The 12844-nt window shown below is 46.6% G+C and overlaps 1 protein-coding gene across 4 annotated transcripts in view; it reads right to left on the bottom strand.

The window, feature by feature from the left end:
• AAK1 (AP2 associated kinase 1) overlaps positions 1–12844 on the bottom strand; it is a 134737-nt gene that overhangs the window by 15168 nt on the left and 106725 nt on the right. The window contains exons 17-20 of one of the 4 annotated variants that reach the window (XM_063139366.1): positions 10376–10477; positions 8862–8963; positions 7863–7973; positions 4624–4728 (exon numbers count right to left, since the gene is read on the bottom strand). The exons of 2 other annotated variants lie outside the window; for them this stretch is intronic. In XM_063139366.1, the coding sequence (XP_062995436.1) occupies positions 4624–4728; positions 7863–7973; positions 8862–8963; positions 10376–10477 (420 nt within the window). The remainder of the gene's footprint in view (positions 1–4623; positions 4729–7862; positions 7974–8861; positions 8964–10375; positions 10478–12844) is intronic. One more of the 4 variants, XM_063139367.1, reaches the window with a different exon arrangement.

The following is a 12844-nucleotide window of genomic DNA, read 5'->3' as shown; positions in this document are numbered from 1 at the left end:
GACAGCCCAAAACATTTTAGTGCTGGAGGCAGAGCATCCAGGTGTTGCCTGCCACGGTAATAAAATAAAGAATCAACCATTTGCTGCCTTTTGAATGGTATCCCAAAATGTACTGAAGGCTGCCTCACCCTGCCTAATGGGTGAGCCTGCAATGGATACTTACTATTTATCATAAAATGAAATGAGTGGGGGTGGGTTGGTGAGAGCAACTCGACCACATGCTCAATGCTTCATTGCTTATATTTGATCACCCTAAACAAAACAAAAAAACCTCTCTAACTTTTAGCAACCTCTTGCACCAGGCTAATAATATTCATCATTCCCAGAATTTCAGTCTTGCGCTGTTTATTAAAGAATCTGCTACATGTCATTTCAGTGACTCTTGGTCAATTCTTCAGTACAGGATAAATAATTTTCACTGTGTTATTTTGCCCAACCAGATGCATGATTCGTTTCAGAAAAGCAAAACAAAAACCCAGCAACACTCACAGTTGTTTAGTTAGTAGCACTGTTCTTAAGCAACCCGGTACTTCTGTAATTCTGTTTCCGGAACTCTTCAACAAGTTCAGTTAGACTTAAAATGTTAAACATTCTTTTTTAAAAGTACTTTAATTCACAGAAATGTTCTTTTTGGTTTCTAATATACAGCAGGTGGTTACTTTGTTTAAAAAAATCCATTCTTTTTTCCATATATTTTCAGTATCTGACTATACAATAACGTTCTATCTAAAGCTTTTTCCACATAATCCAGCTCCAGTTGCCTGCGCTTTAGGAATCAAAAGTCAAAACAACCCTGCTTCCCAAAAAAATAAAGATCTATCAACAATTTTACTAAGATCATTTCCATAGTTCTGTCATGTAAATCAGGAAAGTGCAGCAGAAACACGCAAATGAGCACATCACGCATAAGCAATACTTGTTATCATGAAGTGTGTATGTAGGTTTTAGAAAGATTCAAGAGAGAACTGACATGACAGTTAAATTCTATTTACAGAATTTGTTAAGCTAATTTCTGGAAGGGAGAGATTAGGATGGGATTTGTGGGGAAAGCTGGAGAAATATACTCAAGGACATCATCAAAGTGTCTTTCCTTCTTGTAGGAGAGGCGGATACACCTATAAATTTAGTCATTCATACTTTCACAGATGGGAAAACTGCACTTTTTTTTACCAATACAGCTACATACACATACACAAAGTTTGCATTAAGCTAATAATTATTCCACTACGGAGTAAGGGTGGTCCTGCTCTTCAGAAGAAGTTCTTCAGAGTGACCATTAACTTTGGACTTGAAGATCAGAAGCCAATGAAAACAAGTTTACTATATCCAGTAGTTTGACGAAACTGAGCATATCAAGGTGGAAATAAAAGGTAAAACCCATTCAGGTACACCTAAGCTGGAAAGCACTTACTCTCAACTGGCTGACAAGGAGTGCATGCTAGTTCTACAAAGACTGACGGATCTAAATAAAGATTACAGTCATTTGTCTACTGGGAAGGGGGGAAATGGCTCCATATTACTGTGTTAACACTATATGCATTTACAAAGGGAGATAGCAAAAAACAAAAACAGAACAAAAACAACCTCGCCTTCAGGAAAATCTGACATGTACATAAAATTTACAGAATCCCTCCACAGACCAACCCCTCCACAAGAGTCTGCATCTGTTGCTACAATGCCCTCTTCAACTGAGAGTTCGTCCAACGGAAAAGGTCTTAGCCATGCTTTTTACATATTATGATGTTTCACATTAACTATTTTGCGTGGGATAATTTCCATAGCCTTACTATTTTTATTTTTATTGTTAAAGCACAGTCCATTCCTAAGCAGGCTGCAAAACAGTAGGCTAGGGAGCAAAACGGCCTCGTTCAAAGCTCGAAATGGCCTTTATCTACTCAGCCGGTCTCAGGCGTAGTTTTGGCCGTGGGGGACGCAATGCCCAGAGTCTAGCCCAAAGCCTTCCTAGCGGACCCCCTGTGTCAGAGGGGGAGGAGGCTAACAGCTTTTGCTGCCCTTTTCCTTCGGGCTTTTTGGTCAGGAAAAGAAGGTGACGTATAATTCAGTCAGCATTCTCTAGACTAAGGCAGGGCAGAGGGGGGTGGCATATTGGTTGTATGCATTTCTAGCAAGGGTCATACATAGATTACACGTAACTCGTTTACAGTTATGGGTTTGGTGGAGCTCGGGGGTAGCAAAGTGGTTAATAAACGGCAGAGATAGGCTAGGAGAGAGAAGTGCACAAGAAACCGTAGCAGGGCTGTATTAAGGACGTGCTGAGAAGAAGGTCCCAAGAGAAGGGCACAATTTGAGGGTGGGGCTCCTTCAATCTGCAGGGTCATTTTAAACATAAAAAAAGATCACAAAACCACCTGAAACTAAAGATTCGCTCCACTGAGGGGGGATTGGGGTGAGGGTGGGGTAGAACACATTGGATTTAGGTACGTTACAGAAACCGCCTCCGTTACTGAGTGACTCTGCTACAGGTCAATGAGTTGATCCACTAGCAGGAGAGACCTGGCTAGGTTGGGAAGGCTGGATTCAGAGCTTCCACTGCTGTTTCTAGAATGCCCACCTGAAAGTGTGAGAGACAGCAATTCAGTACTGAGCAAGAGAGACAAATGGGAAGAAAGTTAGCTTTTTATTTAAAAATAAGTAAACGAAAAGAGGTTCACAAGTGAGCAAAAAGGAAGAGCAAGCTAAAAGAGAGAGAGAGACAGAGAGAGAGAGAGCGCAGCCCAGAATCTATGCAGGCTCACCTCTCTTACAACGGCCGTGGGGGCTGTGGACGTCGGGCAGAACCTTGCCCCCACCCACCCACTAGTGTGTTGAAGAGAGGTGCCAACCACCAAACCTCTCAACTGCCCCCTTCTACAAAAGCCAGCCAGCCAGCAGCAGCCCTTGAAATTGCACTCCTGATGCAGCCCTCCAAAGTAGAACCAATCGGGGGGGGGGGTAGGGGCTCTGGTCTAAACCTACCCCCTTTCCAAGCACTTGACTGACCCTCCTCTCCCTTAGGATAATGTTAATCAGGGCAGGATTACAAAGTGACCCTTCCCCAGCCCATGCCGAGAAAGGATCAATGTCCCGGATCTTTGGTAATTCTGTGGTTGTGGCTACGAAGAGGTTGAGGGAAATGATAGGAGGGTGTTGAGAGGGCAGAGGCAAACTCTGTGCGTCTAAGCAGCGTACACAGTGCATGTACGATGGCCGGGCCAGAGATGTGGCGCATGAGATTCTTATTCAGAAGGTCTCTGTGTGCTCCTTCCCATTTAGGGCCAGAAAACCCTAGGACTAGTTCCATCATATTTGGCGGGGGGGGGGGGGGGCGCTAGACTTGCTTCTCTCAAAAATTAGCCCCCACCCAGACTTTGCAGCTCATTGCCTATGCTTTGCGTTTGCTCTGCACACAGGGGCTTCGGTTCTTTATGACAGAATTTTCAAATGCGCCCCCAATCCCCCATGCTCTCAGCTACAAGATATGCAAAGCGCATGAGAATTTAATTGCTCTATGCCATTGGGCCTTAACCCAGAATTACAGTATGTGTGGGGTGGGGGGATCCAGCAGGTCACCTGGACAAATGTCCCCTTGCTCTGTGACAAGAGGCACACTGAATCCTTCCAGAGAGAAGCTTGTTCCCCCTTTGACTGCAAAGTGTCACGTTACGGATATTACAGACATTCCCCAAAGCTAACTTTGGTCGGGATCCAAAGAACAGCACGTCTGGTTTCATGAGTACAAAGGGCTGGGGGGGGGGGGGTTAGACCTGTTACTCCCAAATAAGCAAACTACTTTGGAGACATGAACCTACCCGTACACTACTCTCAAAATCTAAGGTCCTCCTCCAGGTACCTACTTCAAGGGAAGCTCAGAGATTGGCAACAAGGGAGAGGGCCTTTTCAGTGGTGGCCCCATTATGGAACAATCTACCTGAGGAGGCTCACCTGGCACCAACATCGTTATCTTCTCGGAGTCAGGTCAAGACTTTTCTCTTCTCCCAGGCATTTAACAGCATATCTTGAGTTTGTAACTGACCCAGAATAGTTGTTTTAAATGGATATTGTATGTAATCTGTTTTTATGGTTTTTATGCTTTTAAATTTTGTATATCGGTTTTTATAATATGATAATATGCGCTACTGCCAGGGGAGGGGGGCGGTTTCAGCTATTAATTCCACTGGGTTAGTAAAAGCTCCTTACCTGAGCCTAACCAAAATTTTGAATTCTGGCTCTTGACTCTAGATCTCAAGCACTGATGCGTCACTCTTTGAAGTCAATGAGAACCCAGATCTAGGTTTTGCTGAGGAGTTAGAATTGCCTCACCTGATGCTTAGAGGCAGATTTTACATGCTCAGAGGATTTAGGCCAGGAAAAGTGCATATCAGAGTGCATTAAGAGATTTGGGGCTGCTCTACTCTCCTCAGTGGGGCCGTGACCTTGTCACAAAACAGGCGAGACTCAAGCGTAATTCTGTGCTGTCTGATTATGGAAGCTGCAGAGAACGGGGCATGCATGGGGTACAGAGACGTCACAACTTTAAGCCTAGTTGTTCGGTCACAGGGCAGAAATACGACCACAAAGATGTGGCCTCGAAATCTCAATGTTACCCCACGTCTGCCTGCTTACCTTGTGAATTTTTGGATATCAACACAGGGATGGGGTCAAACTCATCTTCCGCCACTTTTTCAGAGCCCTCAAGGACATCAAAGCCCGATATCAGGTTAGTATCTTCTGTAGCATGATGGGGGGCATGGAAGTACGAAAGGAGCAAAAAGGTAGAGCAGAGAAAGCTGGTTAGAGTACACCAAAACAACATTTGCTGCATGTGTTTTGTTGCAGGAGGGGCGAATAGAAGCCAGATTTTTATATTGTTAAGAGCAGAAAGGAAGTTGGTTGGGCAGTCACAAAAGTAGGGACAGGAATATGAATATGAAAACAAAATAGAGAGAATAGAAGCAACAAAGGCAGTATATGAGAATGAAAACAGCCAGGCTGCATCCAAGAGTTAGCAGTTAGTACCTTTCCTAGTGCCTTCGGCTTCCAAGAATAAAGAAACGGTGGTGAAGAGATGGACAAGCCCAAGTCCTCATCCAGAAGAAACTGGGGCCTCTCGGAAATTTGCTCCCACAAGTGTGGGGGGATTCTGGCAGACTCACAGCTGGGCAGCACTCACATGGCGGCAGAGCCATGCTCAGCCCCTTTAGAGATGTCACCATTGCATAAATAGCAACAGCTGTGTGAACGGCTCCCCTTCCGGCCATTCTGCAGGCGCGGCATCTCTGGGTGGAGGGGTGCCGTTGAACCAAATGCTTGCAAGGCACTTGCACTGGCAACGGGTGTCACTTTAGCTGGCCTGAGGACGAGCCCCATGTCTTGGTGATTTCAGTTCCAGTGCAGATTTTGACAAGAAATCCCTTAGCTCCTTCTGGGACATGTTGTCTGAAGCAGTGGCAAGTCTGCAGCAGCAGCAGGTGTTAGGAGCCCTGCAAATCTGGGAGTTTCAGGAAACTCAAGGGCCGTTAGTGACATGGTGGCCCAGGAGGGCTCAAAGCAGCACAAGTGGGTCACACCCACCAGCACGGAACCCCTTGCACCCACATCAAGACCAGGGCAGGTTTCTGGGACAAGACCTGGAAACGGTGAGTGACCTTCTTCCCACTCCTTGGTACGCACAAGGCCTCAGCACAGGCAAGGTGGGCCAAAAGGCAACGCGGAGAACAAATAGTATATTATGGTTCTTACTGGTTAACAGAACTACTTGTTAAAGCCCTTGAAGCTCGCTAGAAGTCAAACCTACTTTCAAAATGCCACTGACTGTAAAAATTCATCACCAAAGTTCCACATGCATTCCTCCAAAGACTGGTGCATTCTGGACCCATGAAGACGCCAAGGGAATGAGCAGCTGTTCTCTCCTTTCAGTGCCTGAAATTAAGCAACTACTATTCGAGGAACCACCACAATTCCAACTTGGGCGGGCGGGCGGGCACCCTTCCCCTCACCCCACCCCAGCCCCCCAGATTCTAACACATTTCTGGCATCCTTGAAAGATCAGGGCAGCAATTCTAAGCAAACTCAAAGAACGCCCAACCCCATCGAATTCCGTGGGAGCATACTTGGGATTCAGCAGGGTCACTCTCAGGTTCTGCCCTGCAGCACCACCTGGTGGCCGCAGTGCACCTTGCCGGCCGTAGGGTATTTGCAGGATCCAGGCTCAGACCAGCAAGCACTCCCAGATGGGCTGATGCAGACCAGCCGGGAGCAGCCAGGAAAGGGCTATATAAGAACGGCATTTCCACTCCAGCCTTTGACACAGCAACATGGTCTCCTGTGCCTGCTGCAGCCCGTTCCTGACTACCTGCAATCCCAGACCTTGCCTTGCCAGATCTTCTGTTCCTCCTGACCACGCCTTTTGCCTCTGGCCCTGCCTGAACTCTATTTCCCTCTGGACTCCAAACCTTGCTTGCCTCTGGACCTTGCCTTTTGCCTCTGGCCCTGCCTGGACTCTGTTTGCCAGTTCCACCGCTGTCCATCCCGGCCCCGGTGTTCCTGCGCTGAGGCCTTGCCGCCCAGACCCTGACAGTCAATCTTGGCTCCTCTCTCAGCAGACACAACCCAGCTCTTACCATGGATCCATTTACATTGTACTTTCTCCCTCCGCACCCAGCTGCTTATGTAACAGAAACTCTTGCTCGACACAATTTCCTTTGTCACTGATGCTTCATTTTGCTCAGTAAAAGTTGGGGATATGCTAGAAGGTTACGCAGATGTGACCGATATTAAGAGGAATGCTGTAAAGCAACTCAGTGGTACAGCTCACACACAGGTGATTTTGTGCAGGGAAAGAGAGAGAAGGGGGATGTCAAAGGTGAACCCTCTAAGCTGGGTCAGCATTTTTATCCCCATACTGAAGCATTCAGTGGCCTTGCCTGAGGCTCCATGGTGAGTGCAGGGGTCAGATCCAAGCCAGAGCCTTCCCCAGTTTGCAGCTCAGGCTCTTGGCCACTCCTAGATACCAACTCTAGAGAGCCAAGCCAAACATTTTAATGGAAGAGATGAGTGTGGCACCAGGACTGGTGGAGAAAAGAGAGACATCATGCCAAGTAGTGTTCTGGGTGTCCCCAAACGCAATCCCCAGAATCTCCTGCGGCCAAGAGATCAGAGAAGAGTCAGAGAAAAAATCCAGGACAAATAAGAGGAAGGACTTCTTCACACAATACAGAGTTAAATTACGGAACTCACTACCACAAGATGTAGTGATGGCCACCAATTCGGATGGCTTTAAATGGGGGTTGGATAAATTCCTGGAGCCGAAGGCTTTCAGTGGCTACTAGTCCTGATGGTTATGTGCTACCTCCAGTATTCGAGGCAGTAAGCCCGTGCGCACCAGTTGCAGGGGAACATGGGTGGGAGGGTGCTGTTGCACCAGGTCCTGCTTGTTCATCCCTGGCCGATGGCTGGTTGGCCACTGTATGAACAGAGTGCTGCACTAGTTGGACCCTTGGTTTGATCCAGCATCAGGGCACTTCTTACGTTCTGACGTTCATGCTAGAGACCTTGCAAAAGAGAAAGACTTGCTGTTTGAAACAACCGTTGCTTGGAATTAACAGAACTGCGGTGGGTGAACCATCAGTCTGACTTGGTAACGGGAGGTTCTCACCGTAGAGGAAGCACAACACATGTCACATTCCAGCACACAGAGGACCACCAAAACTTTCAACACAGGGCCCCAGCTAGTGCATGCGTATGCGCACCCACCCACCCATGCATGCGTCGCTCCCCCGGTTTCAATTTCCCACGCTTTCATTTTGATTCCCTTCTCTCCAACCTTTGCATCCATTTGTACAGAACACCAAAAAGTACTTTACCTTTGTGAGTTTGGGACGAAATGGCTAAAGGAGCAAACTCATCCAGAAGATCAGCAGCAGGGTTAGAAAGCAGGGAGCAGTCGAGCAGGGAGTCCTCCCCAGGGAGAGAATCTGGGTCCAGGTTAGCAAGTGATGGCAGCAGAAAACGGCAGAGAGAAGAGCAGGTTAGCAGCCAGTCGCGGCGCCCAGCCCAGCCGGAGCCCCTGCTGCGCAAGTCGTCCGTTTTAAAAACACGGAGCCGAAAGGCCCAGCATGCAGGTGATGCCCCTTGACGGATGGATCTATTTAAGGTCATTTATTCATGTTTAAAGGCAGCCTTGTTTGTACTGGAAACTCTGTGCGGAAACCAGTCCGGATTGATGGCCCACCACCGAACAGCCGATGCAGCACCAGCGTGCCGCCATTTCTACACTTCTGAACCTCAAAGGATTCCCTGTTCTACCAACTCTGTTTCTTAATGGAGGAACTTCAGTCACGAAGCTGCTTGTTTCTGATGCAAGTTGAAGGGGCCGGGGGGAACGCACAGCATCCTGTGACATCGCAGGAGGACTCAGACCTGACAGGGGCTGAAATTCAAACCGACTTGGGGCACCTTCTGGGCTAGACTGTAGATGAGGCCAATGTTGGACCGGACATGGGGGAACCTCCAACCTCTTGGCCAGATACGGCGCACGGGGACTGTGGCCCACCAGCTTCTTTCCCAGGCAAAAGATCTAACCTCCCATCAGCCCTTTGCTGCTCCCACAGCTAAGAGAGGCTCGTTGGAATATGAAACATTACATATAGGCATCCACAGTCTAAGTTGTTTAATGTTGTGTACTATCTATAACAGGGTGTGTGTGTATCTTCATGAAAGTATATGGATTATTTTTGAAATTCAAACCAATATGATGAAGAAAAGAGTCTGTTGATCTTGCAAGAGAACTGGGAAGAGTAGAGACAGGCGCCCCCGCCCCCATTTCTTCATAGACACGCCTGAGCTCATGCTGCCCCACCAACCTGCTCTGTTTGAAGCCACAGAGTCTGTCTGCGAGGCGACACGCTGGGGCATGGGAGCCTCGAGGCCGGGGATGAGACTCTCAGCCGTTAGGTCAGCTTTTCCTTTCCGAAGGCACAAAAGAGCAAAGTGGAAGCAACCAGTTAGGCAAGGTTCAGCAGAGGCCGAGAGAAAGAGAAGGCAGAAGCCTGAGCAAAGGAGCCTTGGACAACCTACAGCAGGCAGACATATTTTACATCTGGGTTTCACCAAAGCCAGGTTAGTCTGACGACTAATTTCGGAACGATAGTCCTGTTGACACAAGAGCGTGTTTCTTTGCACGCAGAAAAACACAGGACCGGTGATGTGCTAACGTACAAGTCTAATGCAAGGACAGCTCCGCGCAGCCCCAAACTGGTTTTTGAAATTCTGAATTTCTGGTGCAAGTTTCACATGTCCCTCTAGCACAGCCCTCCTCAACCTGGGGCGCTCCAGATGTGTTGGACTGCATCTCCCAGAATGCCCCAGCTGGCTGGGACATTCTGGGAGTTGTAGTCCAACACATCTGGAGCGCCCCAGGTTGAGGAAGGCTGCGGTCTAGCAGGACAGGCACCGCTTACCTATGGTGAGGTCCCATTCCTCTGCAGGACGGAGAATGGCACAGGCAGGGATATTTGCATGAGTTCTTACAGCCTAAGTGTTGCTCAGCTAAGGGGGTGGGCAACGGTATACTGGGAGAAATGCATACGCTTGGCCCTGGCATTTATGAACACACAACCAGAGTTGCGAGAATGGAGCCTGCTGGTCAGCAAAAAGTGTGCATCTTTCTTGCTCAAGAGTAGGCTATAAGCGTACTTCATTGGTGCTGCTTGTTACGTTCTTTGCAATATGGAACCCACAATCTGATGCATGATTTTGTGCTATCACAGGACATATAGGTCTGTAAGAAATGTCACTTCATTTTCTTATTCACCAGAAGTCCTCTAAATAAATGTGACCATTGTTCTCTACTTAGAAACACCTAGTCTGTGTGCCTAAGGATATGCCGGCAGCCGCAAGCCATCGACCCTACGCAAATGTGCCTTTCCCATCTACTCCCTATAGTTTGAAGGGGTACAGACCATTCAACCACATCAAAACTCTGCCATCTTATTCTTCTCCAAGTGTGGATCTAGCCTAGGACTCTCCCTTGGGGAGAAAAAGGGGAGAGTAAGACATGTGGGATCACAGTGGGGGGGGGCCAGAGTGGGGAAACCTAGATCCAATGGGGTGAGGAAAGGGTTCCAAGAGGGTGGAATCCAACTTCCTGTGGACCCACCCACCCACCCCACCTCACATGACTAAACTCTCAGCCTGGATTACAGAGCAGTGGGTTCCAGCCATTGAACAATATGCCACGTTTCTCTCTTCCACGGTCACTTTTCATGGCCTAACAGAGTTTGTTTGGCCACATGCCTGCTACAGTTCAAGACGTGCAACATCAATGGGTTGGACACATGCAGGACAGAGCATGCCAGAGAGGCTTCCCGGATTTTACCATTCACAGCATCAGAGGTGCTACCGAAGGGATCAGCAAGAGGCAGGATATCGGGGAGCAGAAGTGCAGGCTCAGGAGATTTGAGGCCCTCAATCAGTTTTTCTGGCAGGGAAGGAGGGGGGCGCAGGAAAATAGGGAGGAAGGAGGAAGGAAGCAGAAATAAATAAAGCAAAAACACAAAATCACAAGAGTTGGTTAAAGCAGAACATTAAGTTGTTCAACTGGGCAAACGACTCCTCTAGCAATGAAAAGGCATTTCATCAGGGAAATGCCTTTTCACCATTATATGCACTTTATCAGTTAAATATCTGGACAGGATAAACATGTAAAAGTCTGAAAAGTCATGGACCTGCCTTTGATATAGATCGAGGCTCGTTCAAGAAGGAAAGCATGCAACAGTAGTTCAGAAACAAGACGGTAGACATTTTCGGCTGTTCTGCTATTCCCCAAAGTGTTCCATATATTTACTTATCACATTGAATACTTTAGCATCTCTGCCCCAAAACTCCTAATTGGCCAGTGAGAATGAACAGTTATGTTTAAATATCACTCACACACACACACACACACACACACACACACACACACACACACACAGAGTGCCATTAAATCACACAAATTAATCAAATTTGTATCATCTGCTCCATTTAACGGAAAGATTTCTGGATGTGTTTTGGGTGGGGGAGGGTTTAAAATGCAGGATTTCAGTTGCCCACTTAGAAAGTTCCCTGGGTCTTAAATAAGATTCTTCCACACCTATGTCCGAAGTGGTGGGCATTTAACATGACTGATGTTTGAAAGGAGAGAACGATTGATGGAAGGAATTGGCGTGTCACCGCTGATCTCAGGTGGCCACATTTCACCTGCCGTTGCCCCTCAGACAGACAGACTGAGTAATTCGTTAATAATTTGGAGATGCAGCTTAAAAATCAGTTCCAGTGTGGAAAAGATCAAGAAAAAAGGGGGGGGGGGAACCAGCCCTATCTGTCTTCCTTGCTCCAAGCAACTCTAGGGGTAGCTCCAGGTGCAACCTGCAACTATTAGAGCCTTATTGAATATGTGCTGTCAGCTCTCCACCCTGCCCTGCCTTCCTTCTCAAGCCTGTGATCATACAGACACCTGGACTTCAGCATCATGTTAAGACTTTCCCCCCCCCCCTCCCCAACCCTGCACTACTTCTTGTAACAAATAGCCTGAAGAGGTCTAAAGGTTCTGACAGCTTTCACACTTTTCGTAATCTTTTGTTTGCCCTAATAAAAGCATTACATTGATGTGGAAACAAAGAACAGTTGAACAGAGGAAAGAATTTCAATTCATTTCATGGGTGGTGTAGGGAGAACCAACAGCACCAACGTCAAGATGGAGAGGTCACTCACTGACCAAGTATCACCAGATCAACAGTTAATACTTGCTAGTTTCTCTCTACCGTGCGTTTTCCCTACGGATGGAGAAACCTCTAAATAACAGCTGGATTTATATTTTCAAAAAATATAAATATGTTTGTTTCCTTGTTCCAGCAGTCCTAGAGGCGGTCCCAGGTGCAACCTGAAAGCATGGCATCACCTGGTAGAGCGTAATTTGAACGTCCGCAGCCTCTTCCCACATTTCATCTTAAGACTCTGACCATGCAGACTTCAGTATGGTCAGACTTTTTATTTCCTTTCCCTCCACCCTAATCTTTTTTTTGTAGCATCTTGCCTAATGAAGAGACCTGGAGATCTCAAAACTTGCATTTTGTGACCTTGAGCTGGCCTAATAACTCAAGTTATTATCCTAATATGGATCTTTTTTCCTTATGGCCAACACAGCTGTATATTGTTGGAGAGGTTGTCAGAAAAAAGGCACTTATTTCCATATGTGGTAGACTTGTGAAGTTATTCAGAGGTTTTGGCAAATGGTATTCAAAGAGATAAATGATATAATGGGATGGAAGGTTAAGTTAGGGCCAAGGACAGCAGTGTTAGCAATATGTGAAGGGGTTAAATGTACACAAAATAGTAAAGAATTAATAAACAATTTATTAACTGCAGCTAGATTAATAATTGCCAGGAACTGGAAGGAACAAAGGGATTATCAAATAGAAGAATGGTACAAAGAAGTCTGGGATATAGCTATTAATGACAAACATATGTGTAGTATTAAAGTTAAGAGAGGATTGTTGAAATGAAATGACTTTGATGAGGTTTGGAGTCCATTTGTTAAATTTGTACTGGAAAAAGGGAAAGGGAGTAAACCGGTGCAGGATACATTACAATTTTGGAAAGGAAAATAAGGGTCCCGGGGGGGTGGGGTGCACAAGATAGTTCTATATTACTTTATCTAGTTTTTTAATTTTATTATTGTGGTATATTAAGTTGATGTAATGAGATTATTGTATGTGTAATAAAATTCAAATAAAAATTATTAAAATAAAAAAAAGTATTTCTGCCATCCCAGCAACAACCCTGGAAACGTGAGGTGCGGCCAGCT

This window comes from Elgaria multicarinata, chromosome 12 (genome assembly GCF_023053635.1).
Source record: "Elgaria multicarinata webbii isolate HBS135686 ecotype San Diego chromosome 12, rElgMul1.1.pri, whole genome shotgun sequence".
NCBI classification, from domain to species: Eukaryota; Metazoa; Chordata; class Lepidosauria; order Squamata; family Anguidae; genus Elgaria; species Elgaria multicarinata.
This window is presented reverse-complemented; position numbering and strand designations above follow the sequence as displayed.